We start from the raw sequence: 27,184 nt of genomic DNA, 5'->3' as shown, positions 1-27,184 counted from the left end.
GCATGTTCCTTATGACAGACAACTTAAAGGATTTGTATCTTTTTAAGTACAAAAAAGGGCAATTAAAACAAGCTAGGAACTGTAGCATGTTCCTTATGACAGACAACTTAAAAGATTTGTATCTTTTTAAGTACAAAAAAGGGCAATTAAAACAAGCTAGGAACTGTAGCATGTTCCTTATGACAGACAACTTAAAGGATTTGTATCTTTTTAAGTACAAAAAAGGGCAATTAAAACAAGCTAGGAACTGTAGCATGTTCCTTATGACAGACAACTTAAAAGATTTGTATCATGCTACCTCCAGGGTCAGAGGCATCATGTCTTTGAATACCAGGTGCTGGGGAATAACAGCAACAGGGGAGGGTGGCTGCCCTCACGTCCTGCTGATCAGCTTTCCATGGGCATCTGGTTGGCTACTGTGGATCAGCTTTTGGTCAGATCCAAAAATGCTCTCCTTTTAGTTGATGTCAAAACTCTCTTCCTGGCTCTGACATGGCAGAACAGCTGTTCTCCAATATTCAGGCCAGCCTCCCAACACCTGATCAAGGACAAGCTAGATACCATTATGTAAGAAAGCTGAGGGCAAACCAATTCCATTTCACTATGGCATTGTTGTTGTTGTTTTCCACGTAGTTTTTTTTCATTAATTCTCCAAAGATATTTCAAAGCAGTTTTTTAAAAACATATTTTCTTCTTGACTTCCCACCCCATCTCTTCTGGGTTTTTTTTTTACTCCTTTTTATTCGTTGTCCTATACAGTAGAACCTCGACTTACCACCGCCCCTACTCGTGAACAATTTGACTCGTGACCGCGGCCAACCCGGAAGTAAATACCGGGTTTGCTGTGATTCACGCACACACAGAAGCAGCTTCTGCCATCTGCACATGCGCAGAACGGCGCTGCCGCCAAATGCGCACGCACAGAACTGCGCTTCTACCAGTGACCCGGATTGACTCATGAACGGACCTTTGGAACGGATTCCGTACATGAGTAGAGGTTCCACTGTATTACGTATGTTTTTGCTGCCTAAACACCAAATCACTGGTTCTTTCAATAATCCACTGTTTATACTTCGAATCCTGCCTGCGACTTCATGTATGGGTGATAGTTTGACTTCTAACCCATCCATGATCTCCGTTCCTCCTTAAACGTTTCATCATTATGTCCTCTTAATTTAACAATTTCGCCATTTCAGCATAGTCCGTCAGTTTTAGAAGCTGGTTGGTGATCCTTCATTCCACTTCTGTGCATATTAAGTTCCAACTGCCTGTTGTCACATTATTCCTAGTGAAAAGGCTTTGGCTTTTTTAGGGATTGTCAGTTTAAACATCCTTTTCAATTTATTATACTATCATTTCCCCAAAACCCTTCACCTTTCCACAGGACCACCACATGTAGCATTGCTAAGCTGGTTGTCAGGGGAGACGTGAGTCGGGCCCATTGGATGTTCCACAAGTAATTCCCCTACTAATCTCTTCTCATGCAAGATCTCATACCTTTGGGGGTAGCCGATGTCTGTAATGTCTTTGGTTCATGCTGGTGGATCGTTCTGATAACATCCGGGTCAGCACTGAAGAGTTCCTGGTCATTCTGCCAGAAGTTTCCTGGGGACAGCAGCAGGCAGCCATGTTCAGGAAGCAAGCCTCGAAGCTTCTTTAAATTGGGAAGGAGATCGGTTACCTGAAGGCAGATTTCTTCCAGACTTTTGATTCTGGAGCTGAAGGGAGGGGGGAGAAAAGCCAAGAGTTGCAGCAGATCAAGAGTATCCGCAAATAGTCAAAGCAGAAAGGGACACTGCAATTCCAATGATTATTCATTCCAGTGATTCAGAAAGTGGTCACAAATATCAAATTCATTTTTGCAAGTATCCATCAGTTCTCTGAAGTGGCAAATTGCCTGTGAGCTCTCTTATGCCTATGGTTATCGTATTTTTCACCCCATAGGACGCACTGGCCCATAGGACGCACCAAGTTTTTTCGGGGGGAAATAAAGAAAAAAAATTATTTCCCCCCCCAGGCGCTTGTGGGGCCGGCAGCGGGGAGAAGCGCTCTTCTCCCCGCTGCCCGGCTGCAGACCAGGTCCGGGGACAGCGGGAAGACGCGCTGCGCCTCCCAGCTGTCCCCGGAGCTTGCGGGGCAGGCAGCGGGGAGAAGCGCTCTTCTCCCCGTCGCCCGCCTGCAGACCAGGTCGGGGGACAGCGGGAAGACGCGCTGCGCCTCCCAGCTGTCCCCGGAGCTTGCAGGGCTGGCAGCGGGGAGAAGCACGCGTCTCCCCGCTGTCAGCCTCCAAACCACATCGGGAGATTTTTGGAGGGGAAAAAGTGCGTCCTATAGGGCGAAAAATATGGTATTTTATATTCATATGCTCTACTGTTAAAAATTATGGTCTGGGCTCTGGTGGTTTTCCTTTCAGATATATTCCCTTTCTATGGTCATTCCAAAACACCTTAGCCAAAGTCATTTTTCCTCTTCTCCTGCTGTTACCATGTCTCCATCACTTCTGCATTACAGTGGTACCTCGGGTTAAGTACTTAATTCGTTCTGGAGGTCCGTTCTTAACTGAAACTGTTCTTAACCTGAAGCACCACTTTAGCTGATGGGGCCTCTTGCTGCTGCTGTGCCGCCAGAGCACGATTTCTGTTCTCATCCTGAAGCAAAGTTCTTAACCCGAGGTACTATTTCTGGGTTAGCGGAGTCTGTAACCTGAAGCGTACGTAACCCAAGGTACCACTGTACTATCTACATTGTCCTCAAGCTCCCAGCCCTTATATTTGAGGTTCTCCACCTCTTCCATCTCTCACTGTTCCTGTTCCTTGCAACTCTGCTCTGCAGACAAGCAGAACTGCCACCAAGGGACTCATGGTCAGTTAACAGCTTCAAAAGCAGGTAGGTCTACCCAAAACAAGGAGAAGGAATCAGCAATCCAAATCCAGGTTTTGCATCCAGCGCAAATACAGGATATGTGGACTGACCATGCAGAAGCTGAGATACATGGTTCCAAATATCTCCACATACCGCAGACAAAGTCAGGAACAGAAGGTGCAAACAGAATCAAGGCTCTTGGAGCTCTGAGTCAAAGAACGTTCATATTTATTGCTTTTTATTATTATTATCATTACTATTATTTATTACACTTATCTACTGCCCTTCATCTGAAGATCTCAGGGTTGTTCACAAGATAAAGATACTTCGTATACAGTAGGAATGCTGGCTCCCTGCACCAGCACACACCGACCAACGTGATCAAGAGCATATTAGGAGAACAACTTGGGTTCTGTAGCAGACCGTGAAGACTAGGTTTAGTTTATATAATTTACAGTTCAAGTATTTTGAAGAGATGGTGAATCAGTTGGCATCAGATTAACCGCCTAGGAAAGAGAGCCAGGACAAGGGAGTAAAGCCTCTGAACAAGAGAAACTCTCCACAAATACAAAGGTCAAGAGATCCCTCTGAAAAGCCAGGAAATCAGCAAGTCTCAGGCTGCCCAATTCTGGATCCAATATTATATGTTCTACCAGCATGATGAAGCTCATCACATACAGTATTTTTCGCTCCATAAGATGCACCTGACCATAAGACGCATCTAGTTTTTAGAGGAGGAAAGGGGGAAAGCCCCATTTTTTGAGGAACAGCTCACAGTTGTGCAGCTTCTTTTGCAAAGGAGAAAAGCCTGTAATACTGTAATAAAAATACTGTAAACCGCTCTCTGATCCTCTGATAAAGGTGGCATATAACAAACGAATAATTGAGGTTCACCTACCCGTCTTGCAGGGCATGGTTTCTGATTTCCTCCACTAGCTGGAAGACACGGGAGAGCGGGGACCGAAACACATCAACAGCCAGGAACGTCTTGGGCCATGGAGAGACAGTGGCTTTCACCAGGACCTGCTGAATGTAGGCTACAGGAGCGCCTGTGTACTGGGAGGGAGAAAATGAGATGAGACAAATTTATGACAGGAGACCAAAGTTGCAGCAAAGTACTCTTCAACCAGCTCCCTATAATAGTTTCTATGTGCCATTTGTTTAGCTAACTGTATCCAAGCCTCTTTGTGCTGCAGCTTTTTTGCTACAAGGGTGGAACAGAAGCTCAATGCAAGAACACATGCTTCAGAGCTATTCTGGGCCTTAGAAATATGAAAGTTAGTGAAAGGCAATACCGACAAAAATATAAAAACGGCGGCTGCGTTTTCTCTGAGCTAAGGCACCCCAAATGCTACCAGGCTCCTCCTCTTCACTTCATGCGTGCTCGTTGCACACACTGTGGTAGTAACAATACTACTATGAGAGGCACAAATACAAGATGGGTGACACCTGGCTTGAGAGCACTACATGTGAAAAGGATCTAGGAGTCTTGGTTGACCACAAACTAGACATGAGCCAACAGTGTGACGCGGCAGCTAAAAAAGCCAATGCAATTCTGGGCTGCATCAATAGGAGTATAGCATCTAGATCAAGGGAAGTAATAGTGCCACTGTATTCTGCTCTGGTCAGACCTCACCTGGAGTACTGTGTCCAGTTCTGGGCACCACAGTTCAAGAAGGACACTGACAAACTGGAACGTGTCCAGAGGAGGGCAACCAAAATGGTCAAAGGCCTGGAAACGATGCCTTATGAGGAACGGCTAAGGGAGCTGGGCATGTTTAGCCTGGAGAAGAGGAGGTTAAGGGGTGATATGATAGCCATGTTCAAATATATAAAAGGATGTCATATAGAGGAGGGAGAAAGGTTGTTTTCTGCTGCTCCAGAGAAGCGGACACGGAGCAATGGATCCAAACTACAAGGAAGAAGATTCCACCTAAACATTAGGAAGAAATTCCTGACAGTAAGAGCTGTTTGACAGTGGAATTTGCTGCCAAGGAGTGTGGTGGAGTCTCCTTCTGTGGAGGTCTTTAAGCAGAGGCTTGACAACCATATGTCAGGAGTGCTCTGATGGTGTTTCCTGCTTGGCAGGGGGTTGGACTCGATGGCCCTTGTGGTCTCTTCCAACTCTATGATTCTATGATTCTATGAATAGTAACGGTACCCAGTCAGGCCTCTCGTTCGGCTCTCCTTGCTGGTGGGTTGGGTAGGCTGGAGGCTGCGCGTAGTCCTTCACAGGGGTGGTGTATTCAACAGGTCCAGTGCCGGGCAATGGGAGTTTCAGCAGTGGGTAGCTGCAAGGCAGAAAACAGGCAGCGAAACAATTTTTTGGCAAGCCCAAGCAATGAAATAAAAAAAATGGGTGAAGACTTTATGTCCTTTCTCCCACCCTGAAACTGAACATCCATGACAAATGCCAGAAGTCATGTGCAGAAGTCATGCGGTGCTTTAAAAGACCTGCACATTTTTAAAAAGCAGCATGAGCGTTTGCAGGCAAGAACATTGCTGAGGCCTCAAAGCAAACCGATTCCACTTCAAGGCAGCCACGTCCCATTGTCACACAACTCTCACAGATTCAAAATTTTCCTCTGACCTTCAGCTGCTTCTGCACTTCCAACATTTCCTTCAACTGTGAACTAGCGAAAATTGCCAAGGCCTTTTTTAAACAGAACACAGTATTGCTCTGTATGATTTAAAATACAGAGAATACAGACTCTGAGAACTCTGGGAACACACTCCCCACCCACCCTCAAATTCCTTCCCCTCAAATAATTCCTTCAGACTGCAACAGCAGAAGTAGCTATGGCCGAAATTTTAACAGGCAAACCAGTTTGAGAAAACAGACTTTCTGTTAAAAGAAAATTAATTCTGGCTGCATCTCTTCTGTCTCTCTTCTCTTGCAGCGGTTTTCCATATGAAAGAGAACATGATGTTTTCTCTTGCTGCCAAGTCCTATGGCAAGGTCACAATTCTGTTTATTAGTGACCAATACCTTCTTACACTCATGCCAAATGTTTCATAGCAGCAAGACACCGTTGCTATAACACTGCCAGCCACATGACTACCTAGTCCGGCATTGCAAAGGCACTCCAGGACTAAAGGAGACAAAGGGAGCAGGAAAAAGTTTGGACAGAATAAAATATTTCTTCCTCTTTGAAAGTTAATGGAAATGGGAGTACATCCCACACAGCTTCAGAGCCTTACTAAGCAGCCAAGCCTACACAGCGATGAAAGAAAAGCCCTTTCATGTCAGACATTTTAGCCCACTACTGCAATTCGGCACCTCTCAAAAGATCTGCTAACCCAAACCACAAGTACAGTGGTACCTCGGGTTAAGTACTTAATTCGTTCCGGAGGTCTGTTCTTAACCTGAAACTGTTCTTAACCTGAAGCACCACTTTAGCTAATGGGGCCTCCCGCTGCTGCTGCGCCGCCACTGGAAAACAATTTCTGTTCTCATCCTGAAGCAAAGTTCTTAACCCGAGGTACTATTTCTGGGTTAGCAGAGGCTGTAACCTAAAGCGTATGTTACCTGAAGCATATGTAACCCGAGGTACCACTGTACTGAGAAGTCTACCCTGTCCACAAAAATTGCGGAAGGCAATCCATAGCGTTCCTGAATTTTATTAAATTTAGATCCCACCCTTCCTCCCGAGAACTTTAGCTTTTCGTTATGTTGCTAGAGAGAGTAGCTCTAGATATAGTTCTGTACTTTGCTGGTGCTTATCTGAATATTTCATCTCAATGTTTGAAAACAAAATTGAAGCTGCAAAGGTGTAATTTGCTAATTTGCTTCACCCACTTGGGAAAAGGGCAAAACACTGCCCACTGCCGCTGCTGCACGATTTCTGTTCTTATCCTGAAGCAAAGTTCTTAACCCAAGGTAATATTTCTGGTTTAGTGGAGTCTGTAACCTGAAGCATATGTAACCTGAAGCGTATGTAACCCGAGGTACCACTGTATTGGTGCATTTAGTCAAAGGTATCTAAACTTGCCCCGTCTGGGTGTTCTTTGCAGAAACGCAACTGTTTCCTCCTGGGCCCTTTGGCCTCTCCTCAATACTTTCACAGCGTTTTTGAAATGAAAATGCACAACCACGTGGTCCACTTGAAGACAAGGCACACACACGATGGATACTGTGAAAGAGAGACTTTACCAGCAGGCCAGGACACAGAGGCCAGTGAAAAGGATGATAGGGATGGGGCAGGAAGCACACAGCAGCCCGTGGTTGTAGAACGCCCGTGATATCTTCTCCCGCAGTCTGTCAGTCAAGGTCATTCTCAGCTGTCCATCAGCTAACTGCCATCCCGGAATGTATTAGGGCAGTTTCATCAGAGTCCACCATGGGTGGCACTTCAGAAAAGGCACGGCATGCAAAACAGAATTCTGGAAGGGAGAGAAGAGAAGGCAGCAGCTGGTCAGTGCAACGGGCAAACCTTCGCCAAGGGGTACAGAGATTCCTTTCCCACATTAACAGTGCCATCCTGTGCATGTGTACTCAGAAGGCAGGCCCACTCTGTTCAGTGAGACACACGAGCAAAGAAAGGTGCACACAAGACTGCAGACAAAGAGCACTCCTGCAGGGAACTCTCACGCCTGACATAAAAAACTTTTATGTCTTGGCAAAACCCTCTCATTCTCAGAAAATGGCACATGAATCAAACATTTGTGTAATACACTGTAGGTACAAGCTCCAGTGGCTTACAACGGACAGTGGTGCACAGACACAGGACTCAAACCACACATAAGATACCTGGATTTATCAAGTTTTCTAAACTTATTCTGATTTTGCAACTTTTCTTTCCTTGATTTTTCTTCCAGATCTCTCTTACAGCCCTTCTCAGAATTATTTTCCATTTTTTTCCTCAGTGGCCTTCTGGATTTATGATTCCCGAAATGGGAAAACACATGATTTCTGTAAGTGATCCTGGGACCTTTGGTGTGTGCAGCAGGTCTAACAGCAGCAACAACTCTGGAGGAGCTGTGTCTGCCTGGTCGATTGGGCTGCCAACAAACCCAGGAGAAAGAAAGGCATTACCTGGGCTGGTTTAGTTGACCTGACATCAGCAAAGGCAACATGGAGCAACTAACCCTTGATTGCTAAGCAGGTCAGTTGAAACACTGAACTTTCCCATAAGCTCAACCTCAGAAAATAGCTGTGCCATCTGACTCTTGTGATCATCATCGTCTTCAGCCTTGAATGCAGTGTATTTGCCACCAATTGTAACAGAAATGGCATTGAAATACCAAGCAGAAAGAGGAGGAAAAGCAAAGACAAAGAAGACAAAGACAAAGCCTTGAAGAGAATGCCAAGGATTCCAGGATACCCCTTGGGTGTCAACATCTGAAGCACACTTCTCAGTGGCTCGCTACCAGTAATTGATTAAGATAGCAGGTAGCAAAGACCAGGAAGCAGATGGCATCATCCACATACTCTCCTTCACAACACATGCTGATTATCTATGAAACCACTAACAAGCCGAGCTGTATGAGAGATGGCAGAGACAACAGTTTGGCAGAACAGCTATAGTTGAAATTATTTGTGCTTTGCCATGTGCACGACTGCCAAGTCAAACACAGGTGGGAGAAGAAGTATATTTCCCACTCCCTCCACTTTAAAACAAAAACAAAAAACCATAGCGCACTACAGTACGTTTCCGAGCACAATTCAAAGTGTTGGTGCTGACCTTTAAAGCCCTAAACGGCCTCGGTCCTGTATACCTGAAGGAGCATCTCCACCCCCATCATCCAGCCCGGACACTGAGGTCCAGCGCCAAGGGCCTTCTGGCGGTTCCCTCGCTGCAAGAAGTGAGGTTACAGGGAACCAGGCAGAGGGCCTTCTTGGTAGTGGAGCCTGCCTTGCGGAACGCTCTCCTAGCAGATGTCAAGACAATAAACAACTATTCTACTTTTAAAAGACAACTGAAGGCGGCCCTGTTTAGGGAAGTTTTTAATGTCTGATGCTGTATTGTTTTTAATATTCAGTTGGAAGCCGCCCAGAGTGGCTGGGGAAACCCAGCCAGATGGGCGGGATATAAATAATAAATTTTTATTGTAATTATACAATACGTGGGGCTACCTTTGAAGGTGACCCGGAAACTACAACTAATCCAGAACGCAGCAGCCAGACTGGTGACTGGGAGCGGCCGCCGAGACCATATAATACCGGTCTTGAAAAACCTACATTGGCTCCCAGTACGTTATAAATAATAAACAATAAACAAATTAATTATTATTATTATTATATATTATTATTATATTACACGTGCGGGGTGCGCTCCCGCTGCTCGGTCCCAGCGCCTGCCAACCTAGCAGTTCGAAAGCACCCCCGGGTGCAAGTAGATAAATAGGGACCGCTTACTAGCAGGAAGGTAAACGGCGTTCCGTGTGCTGCGCTGGCTCGCCAGATGCAGCTTGTCACGCTGGCCACGTGACCCGGAAGTGTCTCTGGACAGCGCTGGCCCCCGGCCTCTTGAGTGAGATGGGCGCACAACCCCAGAGTCTGTCAAGACGGGCCCGTACGGGCAGGGGTACCTTTACCTTTATCTTTAAGCATATTGTATTTTCAGATAGTGTAAGCACACAATGTTCCTTTATTTCCACCATCATATTCTGATAAGGTGTTGGATAATTCCGCGTGAAGCAACATCACACAAACATGGTAACACCCCAGTCATATAACAAGGTTGTAAAATGCACCAGAAAGAGAATTCAGAAACTAAGCACCCCCTTATTTGTCAACACATTTGCTGTTCCTATGTTTGCTGTGTAGATCTGAAAGACCCTGAAAGTAACAAGTTGTACAGACATGTAGAGCTGGATGAAGCCAGAGAACTTTAGGTAATATTCACAGAGGCACCTTGGGTACCTCTGAAGGCCAGCTGGTGAGGAAGCCATACGTCAGTGGTAAGATGCCCCAGGCCTTGATTCCCAGAAACTCAAGTTTAAAGTATTCTGGGAAACATATTCCTCTGCCTGGGACCCCACAGAGATGCTCCCACTCAGAGCCAATGATCCTGGGCTGGGCATGCCAACGGTCTGACCTTGTCAGCAGAAAGCAGCTTTTATTTTAGAATTATTATTATTTTTAGAATAAACCTGGACAAGGTCAGGGATCAAAAGGTAAATTTGAGGTTTTCGGGACATGGGTAATGAAGGTGTTGATTTTTCCAGTTTCTACTAGGCCACATTTAGACGAGGTATTGTCAAGGATATTACATGTGTGGCCTTTTACCTGGGTCTTAAAAGGCTCAGCGTCTTAACAGCTTATCAAAGGATTACCCAGCAGAAGAACTGAAACCAAACCAGCCAATGATGCAACAACCAATAGTGTGATTTGGTGCTTAGTGCTGAAACAGCCTTGATTATAGATCTCATCAAGAGTACTACTTGTTCCCCCTCTGTTATCAAACAGCAATTGCTACTCCCAAGATGAAACTGAGAGCTTGTGTCTCCAAAAGGGTGAATGCGATGATAACGATCAATACCAAGATGAAGGTCTAACATGATTGTGTGTTGAGCTCACTGCTTTATGGGCAACCTGCCAGGATCAAAGCCTTCCACATGCGCTGTGTTAGACAGATTTGAGGCTTCACGTGGCAGGACAGCGTCTCAAATAGAGATGTGCTCTCCCAAGTCCACATTTCCAGCATGTTCGCATTCCTGTCTTAGTGACATCTATGTCATCTTGCTGGTGTCCACAGAATGGGAAATGGCAGGATCCTCGAAGACGTGTTCTATCGGGAGCTGGCTTCAGGCACCAGGCCCACCGGCAGACCAACTCTGTGTTACAAAGGGGTCATCAAACGTTACATGAAGGCTGGCAACATCAACTGTGCCATGTAGAAATCCCTTTCAGACAACCACAGTGCCTGGAGATAAAACAAAAAATTTTTTTCCTTCCAGTAGCACCTTAAAGACCAACTAAGTTAGTTCTTGGTATGAGCTTTCGTGTGCATGCACACTTCTTCAGATACACTGAAACAGAAGTTGCCAGATCCTTCTATATAGTGAGAAGGTGGGGAGGGGTATTCCTCAGAAGGGTGGTGGGAATGGGTGATTGGCAGATAGCTGTGATGAGCCTGTTGACGACTCTTAACAACTGCAATAGGTCTTACAGGAAAAAGCAAGGGGTGAGAAGGTGAAAAATGGCTTTGTCATGTATAATGAGATAAGAATCCAATGTCTTTGGAGATCAGTCAGGTCCTGTATCCATAGCAGTGACCAGAGGAGGAATGACGGCTGGGAGGAGCGCAGAAACGCCATGGTACGCCTGCGTCAGCACAACCTGACACCTTCCTCTGCCCCACCTGCAACTAAACATGTCTCTCCCATATCAGTCTCTACAGCTACAGCAGGTGCTGTGTATCTCTGATGTATCTCTGACTTCACCGCCAAAGGCACACTCCTCCATTGTCTCCCAAGACAAGATGCCAACCAACAAGCTATGGAGACCAGTGCGTATCTCGTAACATTACTCCAATACCACCAAGCAAACCTGAAATTCCTAAGCAAATGTGTTACGTTTTCTGTGAAAAATACTGACTGACTGTAAAGACAGATGGGATTAAAAGCCTGGGAGAAGAGAACAGGCTATATAATACAGGAGGCCTGAGAATACAGCTGGGTGAAATTCAGGCTTGTGAGATCCACTGGAATCCCAAGGTCCACCAACCAAAGTTAGACAATTCACAGGATGCTTCTAAGCACATCCTCAGCCCAGGAATTTGTTTTCAATCCCAGAACTGAGCTCACAGCACTTCCCCCATGCTTTCTTCATTTCAGCAGACTGATTTGGGAAGACGGGAGCCTTTTAACTGTCCCTACTGAAAAATGAGTGGGCATTTGAGAACCTTGTCATATCTAGAGAAAGCCATGCAGATCTGCCTTCTGCACACTTCACCCTCAGAATAAAGGGGCAGAACACCACCCAGGCCAGGATACTAAACAATGCCCCACTCTTACGCACAATGAATAAGAAGTCCCTTTGAGCTCAGTAGGTCTTCTCCCAAGTAAGGAAGCTTCAGATCACAGCTAAAATGCAGCCAATAGCTCCCTGCAAGCTAAATGGCCAGTGAAGAGCAGCTAGTCAATAAGTGGCTTTCACACATCATACATAAACAAAGCAAGGTAATAAAAATAGTTGTTCTCATTGGCTGCACCCTTGGCTCCTGCCCTTTGGAAGTCTATTAAATTTGGCCTTTGGATGCCTCAAGGGACCTGAGGTGGGTATTTATTATTACTATTATTATTAAAGCACTATATAGTTAGGATATGAACCACTCTATTAGTGTAGCAATAGGGAAATGGCAGGTGAAAATAGAATACCCCCAACCTATCCTAACTACAGTTGAAGATGTCATGCTTGTGGTCTGGCACCAAATTTCCACATGGTTAGAGGTCATCTGAAAAACTATGGCTTTATTGTTTCTACTTGTTAAGAGTAAGAAAGTTGAAGAAGGGTGTGCGCCAACCAGAAGCTTGTAACACTAAACCATGGTTTAGCATTATGGCTGACTAGCCCCTTATTTACACTAAACCGCATTTTCCATTTTGTTGCCCATTCACATTTAACTTTCTTGCTTGCTAGCCACGTGCCTGTTACCCCATAATAATCCTTAAAAGTAAAGCACTGGTGATTCCACATGAAGTAAGTTACCTCAGCCTTGAATTCAACAACTCACCTGGTGGCCATAGGCAACCAGGAATTCCGTGCAGGGGATTGAGATGGGGAAGGGAAAGATCATTCCAACTGTCCTCTGAAAGCTCACTTCGCTTTTGTGCTAGTTAAAGGAAGAAAGTCTCTTCCACCGCAACTTGCATGGAGCTGGCAGAGTGGGGACAAATCACTCTGTCTTTCCTCCACCAGTCGGCTTGACAGAAAGTAATTGTTTTTTACTTGCCTGTGCTTCCTTGCTGAATGCAGAGAAGAGGCTTCTTCATCACGGCTAATGTGAAAACGCAGGCTACTTACTGAACTCTTAAAAGACTAGTGCAAAATGTGCAGCTACTATCTTTTGTGACTTATATACCTTGCTACCACGCTCAGGTAAACAAATATGGTCTAATAAGGGAGATGGATAAAGAGGATACCCAAGTTCAAATATCAACTGCACATGATCTCACTTGGCAAATGTTCTTGCTTGGCAATTCCTCTACCGCAGCCCATTCACCCTTCCCTTACTCACGTCTCCCATCCATAGGCTGGCAGCCGGGCTGCCCCCGCCATCCCTGGGTGCCTGGGCAATGGAGAGCCCCCCCCCAGCCGCCCTGTCATTGTTCTTCCTCTTCCTTGCAGTGATACCCTTATGCCAAGACCTGGATTCCGCCCACCATGCCCTCTCTCTCCCTGCTTGCTTCAGTGCCATGGGGTTCCCCGCTTCTTCCTGCTAGAGTGGCCAGAGCAAGGAGGAAGAAGGGTTTGCGGCAGCCTGCAGAGGGTAGACCTTGGCATCACCCACAGTGGCCTCCACTCGCAGAGTGGAGCAATGGCACGTCTGTTACAATTAAGTCATCCAATTTCAATACTGAGAAGTCTACCGTCAACAAAAATTGCTGAAGGCAATCCACAGCGTTCCTGAATTTTATTAAATTTAGATCCCACCCTTCCTCCCGAGAACTTTAGCTTTTCGTTATGTTGCTAGAGACAGTAGCTCTAGATGAGTTCAGCACTTTGCTGGTGCTTATCTGAATATTTCATCTCAATGTTTGAAAACAAAATTGTAGCATTGAAGCTGCAAAGTTGTAATTTGCTTCACTCACTTGGGAAAAGGGCAAAACAAGAAAGCAACTGGTTTATTCCTTTAAATTGCAATCAAGTGAAATACGAGAATGGAGAAGTATTTGGCTTGAAGTTATCAAAAGCGATCTGAGGAGAGTTAAAGGAGAAAAACAAGGAAGAGAGAAATGAGACTCCAGGCTACTCTCTCTGGCAATACAATTTCACAATGTCTGCATCATATAACAGGCAGGAAGAGAGACCCCTGATGTTTGTCAATATCATGTGAAATTTCACACAAAATTAAACACTTGTTTCTATATACACAGGTTACTAGGCAAAGGGTAAAGAGGGTAGCATATAATTCCTGATAACCTTACCCTTTCATTCTGAATTTGTCTAAATCCCTTTCAAACCATACAAGTCAGGGGCATCTTGGGGTAACAAATTCCTATGCACTGTGCAAAGAAATACTTTTTGTCTATCCTGACACTCCTTCTCCTTTCAGTTTCACTGGGGTGGTCCCAGAGTCTAGTACAGTATTATGGTGTGGGGGGTGGGAAGGTGGGTGTGAAATGTCTCTATCTACTTTCTCAACACTATATAATTTTATGCACCTCTTATCATGTCCTCCCTTATTCCGCTTTTCCCAAAACTAAATGGCCACAAACTTTGTAACTTTTCTTGCAGGAGAGTTGTCACAGATAACCCTTAAATAACCATCTCCAAGATCGTCATAGCATGGAAAGGAAAAAGAGTTGTACTTTGAAACAGGATTTTCACTACATCATTTAAGCAGACACCAGCAATCTCCTACATACTCCAGGCATGCATTCTGTACTCATGGGCTCTCTGATCATCAGAATCAAAACCTCCCGCACAAACACTTCTCACCTTACTTACATCATCACCTCATTCTCACTCCTTGGGATTAATCTTTGGGATTAACTTGGAGCAGTTAATCTCCATATCATTGAAACAGTCACCATATAAAGTTCACTGCTGCTCACTTACCCCTATGGCTTACCAAAATAAATCCATGAAGCAACACCTGTCACAACCGCCCCTCTTCAGACGCAAAAGATGTCTCCATACTAACAATAAAAAGATGACTTAAGAACTAGAAAGTCTTAGCTGCCCTAATTCCTTCAGCAATCGTTGGGGTTCTCAGCTTTAGGTTAGCTCCACTTGAAAATTGCTGCGCAAGTCAGTTTCCTAGAGAAAAGGTTCGGTTTTGAAAACCAAGACTGTGAACTGAACAATGACCCCACTTTGTGAGTATGGTAACAGAGTGAACTCAGTAAGACCAATACACCACTGTTCTCCTTTTTCGTTCTCATGGGAAGAACTGTGCCCTTGCAGTATATAGGTGCACACAAAAGCAAAGTAAGAACAGAGCCCTTCCTTTGGTCATAACTGAAGCACTTGTCACTGGAAGCCGAACGATCTTTGCAAATCCTGGCTGACCAGTTCAAGAATTTGAACTTCAAGACCTCTCAGCACTGTGGCTTGTTCTCTGTAGTATGTGTTCTGTTCTATCTTTGTTTAGTTGTGTCCGCCTCTTCGTGACCCCCTGGGCCAGAGCACGCCAGGCCCTCCTGTCTTCCACTGCCTCCCGCAGTTTGGTCAAACTCATGCTGGTCTCTTCGAGAACACTGTCCCACCATCTCGTCCTCTGGCGTCCCCTTCTCCTTGTGCCCTCCATCTTTCCCAGCATCGGGGTCTTTTCCAGGGAGTCTTCTCTTCTCCTGAGGTGGCCAAAGTAGTGGAGCCTCAGCTTCAGGATCTGTCCTTCCAGTGAGCACTCAGGGCTGGTTTCCTTCAGAATGGAGAGGTTTGATCTTCTTGCAGTCCATGGGACTCTCAAGCATCTGTTCTATCTAGTGACACCCTTAGATTAGAATACTAAGGACAGAAGATGACAGAGGGGAGAGGAAGGAAATATTGAACTAAATAAAAAATCCAGCAATAAACTCTTCTTCACAGGAGGCTTTTAAGCAGAGGTTGGATGCTTTAGTTGAGATTCCCGCATTACAGGGGGTTGGACTAGATGACTCTATGGTTCTATGAAATGAAGCAAGGTCCACAGAAAGAAAAAGGTAGTGCAGCTCTCACTTGCTCCCTTGTAATAAAGCAGGAACACACACGGGAAAGTAAATTCTAACCTGTTATTGCTGATTGGGAGAAAAGAAGCAGTAACACTGAAGGTCATCTGCACTATCCTTTTTAATGCAGGTTTTGTTGGCAGGTTCAGAGCTACCTTGCATTCTTCCATCATTAACCAAGTAAGATTTAATACCAAACCCCACTGCACAAGGCAGTGATGGAGCTGCTGTGGGCTTTGAAAAACAGCAGTGAACCAACAGCAATACAATCTTGGCCATAACATTAAACAAAACGAACACTGCAAATGTAAAGTTCTCAATAACTGAACTACTCATGAACCTCTCTTTGTTTATTCATATAGCAGCAGCAGAAGTAGCTAGGGAGTTCACCTACAAAGATGATGTAACTAACACCTCAAATTACAACTTCAGTTCTAGAAGATAAAATGTGTGGTGGAGAGAAGAAAAAGGTTTCAGAATCATCTCTCTAATGGAAGAGAAAGGCTCCTTCCCAAAAGAATTGCAGTACTGCAACAATAAAATTTTGAATCAGCACAGTTTAAGCATTTTATCCAATCAGTACTACAATTCCATAGTAGGTGGAAATAGTTTCCCAACAATTAAAAGACTTAAGGCAAATCCATGGATTATAATGCGTTCTCATTAAATTTCTATTATTATTTCAATACATTTTGTTCTACTGCAAGTTTGAGGCTGTGTTTTAATATGTGAGTCAGAACTACCATTCAGCACCAAAACGGATCTTGCAGAGCCGTTCTCACAAGTCATGGTTTCTCTAGCACTGTTTCACAGAACATGTGCCAAAGGTGTTTGCTGAACAACAATTGCAAATATTCCCAAAGCACTACCACACTCCAAATTAGGAAACTGTAAAAGGACAGTGTCTATAATTCTGACTTGTTTAAAAATATCTCTCATCCTTTCATGAACTGATGGTTGATACCTGTATGAACTGAAAAATGCAAAATGGTAGATGTCTTTAAAAGCAATAGTTTTGAGCTACATCAAGAATTCCTTTCCCTGTTAACATTTTAACTCCCTCAACATCTACCACAGAACTTCATCACACCATGAAGGCTTCTGGGGTTTTCTGGGGTGCAGATGAGGGCCAAGCAAAAGACAAGGACTAGTTACTCTGCACAAACCAAGAGGATGTCTTAGAACACAGTTTAACAGTGAACAGCACAATGTACTTTCCAGTTTCCATTTGCTGGCGAATTGCAAACCATGGCGTGTCAATTCAGATTCACATCAACCACTGTTAAGCTTCCTGAATCATAGTTTGGCTGCTGACTGAACTGAGCATTTAAAATTTTCAGTTGCTGCAACTGGAAAGGCTACTGCTATTACTACCAAAGACCTCTCTATCATAGTTAGAAGGCATAAGGAACATTATGGTTACAAATTACTAGGCCAGTAACCTCATCCAAATGCTTGTTTTGAGAAGCCTCAGTGGACTGGTATTGCAATTATAACAGATATTATTCCACAGCAAGATAACATAATGTATGAGACTTTTGCGGGGAGGGAAGATGCTAGAACAGAAACTGCAGAACAATGTGGTGTTTTATTTCCATTTTATAAGTTCATTAATAACAATGCATGGATGCTAGCTGAAAATAGAACCATTTCACTTTGTGTAAATATAAAGAAAAGGGGTTTTAAGTGTTAACCTTATGGTATTTGATCCCAATTAAAATTAAATGGTGCAAGAACTGGCCTTTTGTTGAGAAAATGCTCAGAACTAGGGACCTACATACAACAGGGGTATTAGAATATTGAAGTTTTTGGAATCTGTGCAAATTAGTACTATGCAAAATATGAAATGAGAGTTAAATTCCAGAGATGACAAGCAAGGACCTGAGAGTGAGCGAAGAACAAGAACTCAAGGGCTGGGCCAAGCAAAGGCAAGTTGAAGCAAGAGACAGAGAGGATGTTCATGAGATGAAGAAAAGATTAGTAGTAGTGAGGTCAGGGATCAGGGAGGGCAGAAATGATGGGGAGATAAAGTAGTGGGGAGGAAAAAGAAAATAAGGAAAGTGATCAGGTGGCAGGAAAAAAAAGAAAAGCAAGTGAGTGATCAGATACAGGACCCCTTCCAACTCTATGATTCTTAGATGAAAAAGACCACTTCCTTCCATCCCTCAAGCCTTAAGATGCATAACATGAATGTTCTTACTCAACCACAGCGCTTCCTATTGTGAATACGGCATGGAACGACACATAAATTAATCTTGCTGCCTTTTAGCTGTGCTTTTGTTAGAGGCAGAAATCTGTGAAAGCAACACAACAGGCTAATTGTCAGAGATGGCATCACAGCACACTCAGTTGTGAACGTATTTCCTATAGCTTTGGCCTAATCAAACAGAGTTCAGCAGCGAGGCAGATGGAGATGTCATTTTACTGACAACTCAATATTTTAGTTAAGCATGGCAGGGACACAAATTCACGCAAGATTTTTTTTAACTTATCTGCAAGTAACTTCTTATAGCTATGTCGTGACTTGCCTGTCCATGATTAAAAAAACAGTCACACCAGTGAACGAAACACCCACCATCCCAGCTCCAAGACAGAGAAGGTTAAGGATCCTGTCATCACCCTTGACTTGACAAAGGTGGTGAGCAGAAATACAGACCCCCATCAAGAGGGAAGGTCCCAAAAGAAGCATAAATCGAAGGAAATATTTTGTAAAGAAATGTAGAGAAATTTCATTCATCAAGAAACGAATCCAGTGTGTTCTGAGTCGACTGGTCCTTCTTAAGGGAAATTTTGTATATAATACAAGTTCTCTTTAACAAGAGGACAAATCAAGAGAATAGTTTGTATTCCCATCAAATTCACTTTTGTTGTTTACAAAATTCCCCTTATGAAGAGCCAAACCATTTGAAACAAACTGCCATCTGATTCTTGAGCACCATTGGGTGAACAAGAGAAATGCAGGTTTAACCAATAAAGTATATAACTAATTGACTAAAAACATCTCTGCATCACTTCACAAACCACTTCTGCTGCATTCCAGAGTTCCCAATACACCTGAACAGCATTTGTCATTAATTTAGCTTAGGTGATTTCAGTCATTTCTGAAATGTTAAAGAGTTTGTACATCAAGACTTGTTTCCTGGGACAGCTGAATAGGTGCTTCAAACCTAAAGATGTCACTCCACAGGTAGAAGATGTCCTCCGCTCAGGGAAAAGCTACAGAATTGTGGCAAGAATGAATGAGATTGAACGCAAAGACCTTGTGCTTGCTCAACACCTGATGCAAACTCTATGCATATGGAAGAGCTCTCAAACTTTTAAATATCTTACTTTTCAAGTCCTGGATTAGCATTTTTTCCTTCCCACTCACTGATCTCTGGACCCAACCCAATGACTTCATACACAGGATTTTACTCACAAATCCTCAGAGGAGAAACATTATTTTTTTTAGCGGTTCTTGTTTTTATCTTGAGCCTCGTCAGGGAAAAAGGAAGGGTATATATAAATCTATAACAACAATAATAAAAGACTCACTATGTAAGGTGTTGAGAGAAACCTAGCATCTAGTAAAATTTTCAATCTTATAATGAACTCTGAATGAAGTTAACAATGTATCCAATAAATAGCCCAAATGCTTAGCTGTGCATACATTCCTTCCCTGTATTCTTTTCGGTGCCTGATGAACATTCTTATTTAGATAACCCTTCCCAGATTAGAAAGTTCGAATGAGTTTTAAATTGTTATAGCTTATTCTATTGTGGTTTTAATTTTCTGTACATTTTAAAGTATGGTTGTAAAATTATACTCATAAATTTTTTTCTTGTAAACCGCTTTGCGGTTTCTTCTGCAATCAAGTGGTATATAATTTTTTTAATAAATAAAGAAGTACCCTACATCGCCAGGACCACCCTGGCTAAAGAAAGGCCCACCACCTCAAAAAATGTACAAATATATATACACAGGGCAGTGCACAAGAAATAATAATCAATAATACACATATAAAATCAGCAACATTTTAAAACCAAATATACATGCGTATGTTATATGTATGGGTAGACTTACTGGAATAAATATGTTTTAGCAAGGATCTAAAACAGTTTAGCAAGGGTGCCTGCCTGTTAATAGGCAGTTCTAAAGCACAGGTAGGTGCTGCCATACCAAAATATTGATTTCTCAGAGACTGAGACATCGTGCAGAGTCACAGCAAGGGTTTGATTTTTATCCCACATTTTCCCAGCCCGGCACCATGTCTCTTCCATACGAAATTATGGCTAATCACTATTTTTCAAAAAAAAAAAAAAACACCCCACACATAGTACTGTCCTTTAAGGAGAGTAGAATAGAAAGATCATAAATATTTAAATGCAGGTCAGAACACACATTTAATATGCACTGCAAAGGTTGCCAGCGTGGCATCTGTGTACCCCATTTTAAAGCCCACAGGGTTCCAGCCCCACAACACCTTGAGAGAAGCATTCCTATGCAACCAATATAACAGGTTGCAGTGTGTGTGCGCTTGGTTGTGGTGCCCAGAACAGTTTAATTGGCTTGCAAATGTGCCCTCAGGACCAAGAAGGCTGGTGATCCCTGGTGAACTGCCACCCTGAATAGCAGCAATGGAAGTGTAGGTTAGTGATTAACAATCCATATTATGCTTGGTTTTAAAAAAACAAAAACAAAAAACAGTTGTAAATTCCACTAGATAAGAGCCTTGAGGATAATGGAGTTTTCTGTCTGAAATAACAAAAGAAATTATGGTAGAAAACAAGAGGAATTTCCTTTTGTGAACTCCCGAAGAATTTCTCTCTTTCCATTTCCCTACCTGCTTCATGCAATACATTATTTCCTATGGGAGTCCTTAGTGCTACACGTCTGTAGTATGCAAACAAAGCAATCACAGATATGGCCAACAGCACTTTCTGTGGGAAAGGCCACTGCAGCAATTGTGAGAATGTCACTGGCTTTTCCACAACTGCCCAGTTCAAAACCAGCTTGCAATGCATACCACAATCAGGATCGCCTGCATGCAACATACTGTGCAAGCTACAGAACTGACACTAGACATGTACACATAGCACGGTCCCCTTCCACACTTTTACTGATTTGCCATGTACCGAAGCAACATGGTTTTCCCTTTCATGTTCCACAAAACAACTGTCACCACTGCTTCATGACTATAGTATATTATTGGTGTTTTGCCATGGTGAGTAATAGGGCTCTGCGCTGAGCCAAATCAGGAATATTCAGAGGGTCAAGGATGAGCCCACCACACAGTCAAGGATTGCTATGAGACAGGTTGGATAGGCCCAGAGCAATCCCTGGCTGTCAGGGGATGGGACATTGGGCAGGAAGAAGAGCCAGACTGAGCCCTACCTGGTTGTCTTCCTGGGAGAAGGTAGACTCAGTGCCATAGCTCTCCACCCTGTTCAACACCTCTGCCATGCGGGACCAGTGCCTCCGTAAAACAGCATCAAGCCTGTAGAGCGTGGGTAATGCTTTGCAAGAGGCTTTCCTGCAGCACTGCACAGGATCAGGACTGTTAAGCAGGAGGATCCAATCCTGTGAAGTGCTGGTTGCTGCTCCTTTGTGATCAGCTTCCCACTTGTGAAGGAGGAGCACTGTGCAGGATCAGATAATCCTGCTTACCAGCTGCAAAGCAGGATGATCTTATACTACACAACACTGGTGCACACACACCCCCACCCAAAAAAACCCTTTTTAAAACCTTACTTCCTGTCCATAAACCAAACCAGCTGAGACCTACATTCTTTCTCCTCAGGAAGATTTCATATTGCATCAACCCAGATCCATTTTTTACAAGGAGAAATGTTATTACTCTATCTGCCCTCAAGACAACATGATGTGAAGTTTATTTCAAAAGGGAACATTTGCATGTTATTTAATGGATAATATAATTAAGTCATCAACTAGGTCTCGACACAGACACTACATTGTTTCATTACTTTTAAATATAACATATATAATTTTAAGATTTCTATTCTGCCTCACTTTAAAAGAAAATCCCTAGATTGCTGACCAACAATTCATAAAAAAAAGTTACACATTTAAAAACAACCACCTAGACATCACATTAAGAGACTAGACTCAGCTAAAACCTGGCTACATAAGAAGGCACATAAAGGCAAACATAATACAGTGGTACCTCGCGTTAAGAACTTAATTCATTCTGGAGGTCCGTTCTTAACCTGAAGCACCACTTTAGCTAATGGGGCCTCCTGCTGCTGGTGCGCCGCTGCTGTGCGATTTCTGTTCTCATCCTGAAGCAAAGTTCTTAACCCGAGGTACTATTTCTGGGTTAGCGGAGTCTGTAACCTGAAGTGTGTGTAACCCAAGGTACCACTGTAACGGATTACCAAAACTCCCACTTATTTGCTTTCACAACTGCAAAGAAGTCTATCATGTAGACCTGTGCACTTTTTTTCTTAATCACACCGATACTCCTGAAAGCCAAGTTTCTCCCTCAGTGACTCACAGGGTTGCAGGGAATGTATTTGAACACACACTAGGAAAATGTGACGGTGAAAGTAATGACTCAAGAGTAGTGGTATAGGGCATTGCTAATGCAACCACTTGCTTCATGAAGTAAGCCATTTCCTGTTAGCATCACGAAATAAGCTGTTCACTGTTAACAGACACAGCATCTCTTTGAAGGGAAAAGCGTCTTAGCATAGTGAGCAACAACCTGAGCTATGAATAAAGATGTCTGTGGTTCAAAGCTTGCCTCTGCCATGAACACCCTTGGTGGCTTTAGGCAAACAACTGCCCCTCAGCCTCAGTCCCTCCACAGTATGGGAGATAATAATACTAACATACTTTAAAAGGTCTGCTGCAAGCATTAACACTTGAAAATGCTATAATAAGTGTTGCTGTGAGTAGACAATCCAGACTCAAACCCATTGCTTACTTTTAGATGTCATGCCTGCTTTCTCAGGATTTGCGGAAATAAATCTGATGTGAATCTAGCAGTGTTGACAGTACTGCACTTGTGCTATACTGTTTTAGTTTTGTACTTTTTAGATGTTTTAGGTGTTAACAATTGTATTTTTTACTCTGCTACACACTTCTCTGGGCTCCATTAAGAGGAAGGGCAGCAAAAAAAAAAAAAAAACACAGAAAAAATATTATCATCCATTGAAAAAGAATAGCCTGGCAAGCTTGTGTGTAAAGCTGAGTCCTCTTTCTACTCCAGCCAGAAGCAACATGACATTCCATGCTCACTCTGCCCCTCCAACCTAGAAAGTTCCCTCCATTCTATACATTTCTCATCCCTACCCCCAATGTCAAACCTATGCATGATTGTTGAGAAGTAAGGTCCAACCGGGCTTCCTCAAATTAAGTACAGACAGCTCTACTCTGTCCCTTCCTACATCCCTAGAGCACACTGAAGACTATACTAGTTTTCGCCCCATATTGAGTGACCTGAGGCCTTGTTCTCACGTTTGGGCTGTAAGTCCTGATATTCAAATACTCCTCCACACCCATGCACAGAGCAAGCTAAATAAATCATTGCCTAATGGAGAGAAAGTTAGACCACTGCCTTTCTCCCTGACACGCTAGTTTTCAGCTACAGGGATTTGTGTTAGCATACATTGAAGGGTTAGCTAGCTTAATCTGTGGCACTAAAAACAAAAAGTCTTGCACTGTCTTAAAAAGGTTGACACCTTTTGTTAAAGCATGCACTTATGTGGATTCATCAGAAAGCTTATGGCACAATAAAATGCGTTAATCTTCAAGGTGCCACATCACCTTTTGTTACCATATATTGCAATGGACCTCACTTGGTAGGTGGCGCATAAGGGTATAACAATTTATTAGTGATATTTACTGGTGGGGAGAGAAGTGAAGCAGGAACACCCTGCAATGTCACCCACCTAACAGGGTTGTTGTAAATATTTTTATTGAACGGACAGACCATATACTACCCTCAACTCTTAAGAAGCCTTAGCACTCCTGTAGGAAGCTGAAGGTTGGAAGAGGAAGGCCAAATAAAAGAAAAGACTTGCAGCGCACAGTTAAACTCTGGAACTCCCTTCCACAGGAAGGGGAGAGAGCCAACAACCTGAATGACTTTTTAAATGTTGGTTCATGGAGGAGGAGAGGGCTACCAAAGGCTCTTCGTCCACAGCTGGAGGCAGCGGTGCAGGGGAGAAAGTTTGGCGGTTCAACACCCCAAGTTCCGATCCGGATACAGGCCACCTGCATATCCCTGCCTTGTTAGGTTTATCGAGGGTGCAATGAGATTAAGGGACAATATCTGAACGATAATCTTGATCATTTTATTGTCCTTTTTACCCACTGTTGTCTTTTTAATTGTATATATTGCTTGTTTTATGTTGCTATGGCCGTTGGCTAATGCGAATAAAGTTTATCTATCTACCTATGTACTTTGTTTGCTGCTAAACAGCACCTTTGCTTGTCTGGCAATTTGATGCTTGAGTCTGAGATAGGAGGGTCCATTCGCCTACCGCTACAGTGGTACCTCAGGTTACAGATGCTTCAGGTTACAGACTCCACTAACCCAGAAATAGTACCTCGGGTTAAGAACTTTGCTTCAGGATGAGAACAGAAATCACACGGCGGCAGCGGGAGGCCCCATTAGCTAAAGTGGTGTTTCAGGTTAAGAACAGTTTCAGGTTAAGAACAGATCTCCAGTACGAATTAAGTACTTAACCCGAGGTACCACTGTAATAATAATAATAATAAATTTTATTTATATCCCGCCCTCCCCAGCCGAAGCCGGGCTCAGGGCGGCTAACAACAATCAAATAATCAAACAATCAAATAATCCAACATTCTAAAAATATTTCATTATAAAAATTAATTAAAATCAAGTTGATGGCAACCATTAAGCAAAATTCTGTGCAGGTTGCCAGAGGAGGGCGTCAGGCTGCGCCCTGACCAAAGGCCTGGTGGAACAACTCTGTCTTGCAGGCCCTGCGGAAAGATGTCAGGTCCCACAGGGCCCTAGTCTCTTGTGACAGAGCGTTCTACCAGATTGGAGCCGCAGCCGAGAAGGCCCTGGCTCTAGTTGAGGCCAGCCTAACCTCTCTGAGGCCTGGGACCTTCAGGACGTTTTTATTTGCAGACCGTAGGTTTCTCTGTGGGGCATACCAGGAGAGGCGGTCCCGTAGGTACGAGGGTCCTAGGCCGTATAGGGCTTTAAAGGTTAAAACCAGCACCTTAAACCTGATCCTGTACTCCACCGGGAGCCAGTGCAGCTGGTATAGTACCGGATGAATGTGGTCTCGCAGCAAAGACCCCATAAGGAGTCTCGCCGCGGCATTCTGCACCCGCTGGAGTTTCTGGGTCAGTCTCAAGGGCAGCCCCACGTAGAGCGAGTTACAATAATCCAGTCTGGAGGTGACCGTCGCATGGATCACAGTGGCTAGGTCAGGGCGAGAGAGGTAAGGAGCCAACTGCTTAGCTTGGCGGAGATGAAAAAATGCCGCCTTTGTTATAGCTGTAATCTGCGCCTCCATAGAGAGGGAGGTATCGAAGATTACACCCAAACTCTTAACGGACGGTGCTGGCACTAATTGCGCCCCCGCAAGAGATGGGAGTTGCCCCCTCAATCCCATATCGCTCCGTCCCAGCCAGAGGACCTCTGTCTTCGAAGGATTTAACTTCAACCGGCTCCCACGTAACCATCCAGCCACAGCTTCCAGACATCTGGTCAGTGTGTCTGGGGCCGAGTCAGGATGGCCATCCATCAACAGATAAGAGTTGGATTGAAGGCTAGAACGATGTTGATTCAGAAATTAAGGAGTTAAAAGCTGCAATGATTATGTGATTAAGAAAAGAAAGGTTAAAAAGTACATAGAAATTAGGGAAAGGATTTGCTGAATTGACTTAATTAGAGAATGGAATACAGAAAGGGGAGGTACGAGGAGGTCGGGAAAGTAAGTTTTATGAATATAAGGGAAGGAAATTATACCTGTTTTGTATGTGTGTTTTTTCTTTTTTGGATTGTATGTATTGTTATTGTTTTTGTGTTTACTGTTCTGTTTGTTCTGTTTTATATAAATCCTTAAACTTTGATAAATATATTATAAAAAAAAACAACAGATAAGAGTTGGGTGTCATCGGCATACTGATGGCAACCCAGCCCAAAACTCCGGACCAGCTGGGCGAGGGGGCGCATACTGTACTGTATCTATCCCTTCCTTGCAAGGGGGTTGGACTAGATGACCCTCGGGACCCCATCTTCCCATTCTGTGGGAAAGCGCTGTGGCGGGCTTCCCCCGCTCGGCCACTGCAGGAACAGGATAGCTGGGTTGGGTGGGGCACCCCTCGGGCCTGATCCAGCCGCAGGGCTCACCTTAGTCCATGCTTCACCTTTCCCCCTCCCCCCTCCCCTCCAGCCGCGCCCTCCCCCTCCCCCTCGCGGCCTACTGGCGCCCCTCAAACCCGCGCCCCTTCCCTCAGCGGCGTCGCCACCGAGAGGAAGGCCGTCACCTCACCTGAGCGGCGGAGAAGCGGAACCTTAAAGAGGACCGGCTTCCTCCTCTCTCTCTCTCTCTCTCTCTCTCTCTGGCGCCGGCGGCTCCGCTCGCTCTCCTCTCGCGCGCTGCCGCCTCAGCCGCCGCTCCGCCTCTTTCCCCGCCTCAGGCCTCGCCAGCGCGCATGCGCCCGCCCCTCGCGCTCCGCTCCGACGCACCTGCGCGCGCTCGCGCTCCGCCCCTTCTCTCTGCTAAACCACGCCCACCCCTCGATGTATATGACTTGCCTTCCCCCTCCCTGGATGAGAAATGACGTCACGGCGCCGAGCGTCACTCTGACCACGACGCGCACGCGCCGCTGCCCCGCCCCTCTTTCTCTTCAGCTCAACCCGCCCCCAGGTAAGCCACGCCTTCCTTTCCCTCACGTCCGCGTCCTAGGCCGGCGCGGAGGATGTGCGTCACCCTTGATCGCTACGCGCATGCGCCGGGAAGGAACACGCTTTCCCTCGCCACCCCCATTGGTCTATCCAGTTCAGTGTTGTCTGCACTAACAGGCAGCTGCTGCCCGATATTTCAGGCACAGCTCTCTCGCAGTCCGGGGGTTGAACCTGAGACCTTCTGCACGCCAAGCAGGTGCTCTACCACTTAGCTAGGATCATTTCCCTGAAAGCAAAGCAAGGTTCTAATCTTCACGGTTCTAAATATAATCTTATTTTTTTAATATAAAAAAGAAAGCGCCTAAAATTCCAGTCCTCATGATTCCAAATACAAGGCAGCTTTAAACAGGAACATGAATATCAAATATTAAATATGAATAATTTTTTTCACTTTTAAAAATCCAATTTGGAGGAGACTCTTGAGAGTCCCATGGACTGCAAGAAGATCCAATCTCTCCATTCTGAAGGAAATCAGCCCTGAGTGCTCACTGGAAGGACAGATCCTGAAGCTGAGGCTCCAAGACTTTGGCCACCTCATGGGAAGAGAAGACTCCCTGGAAAAGACCCTGATGCTGGGAAAGACGGAGGGCACAAGGAGAAGGGGAA

At 44.5% G+C, this 27,184-nt stretch overlaps 1 protein-coding gene across 1 annotated transcript in view; it reads right to left on the bottom strand.

The window, feature by feature from the left end:
* The window catches only part of SCAP (SREBF chaperone), a 67,064-nt gene extending 40,747 nt beyond the window's left edge, over positions 1-26,317 (bottom strand). Inside the window, exons 1-5 of the mRNA XM_053359309.1 lie at positions 26,163-26,317; positions 7,016-7,245; positions 5,024-5,153; positions 3,761-3,918; positions 1,498-1,718 (exon numbers count right to left, since the gene is read on the bottom strand). Coding sequence (XP_053215284.1) covers positions 1,498-1,718; positions 3,761-3,918; positions 5,024-5,153; positions 7,016-7,137 — 631 coding nt within the window. The 5' untranslated portion in view covers positions 7,138-7,245; positions 26,163-26,317. The remainder of the gene's footprint in view (positions 1-1,497; positions 1,719-3,760; positions 3,919-5,023; positions 5,154-7,015; positions 7,246-26,162) is intronic.
* Between the last annotated feature and the right edge of the window lie 867 nt (positions 26,318-27,184).

The sequence above is a fragment of the Podarcis raffonei genome, chromosome 12 (assembly GCF_027172205.1).
Source record: "Podarcis raffonei isolate rPodRaf1 chromosome 12, rPodRaf1.pri, whole genome shotgun sequence".
In the NCBI taxonomy this organism is placed as follows: domain Eukaryota; kingdom Metazoa; phylum Chordata; class Lepidosauria; order Squamata; family Lacertidae; genus Podarcis; species Podarcis raffonei.
Note: the sequence above shows the minus strand (reverse complement) of the source record. Positions and strands in the feature narration are given on the sequence as shown.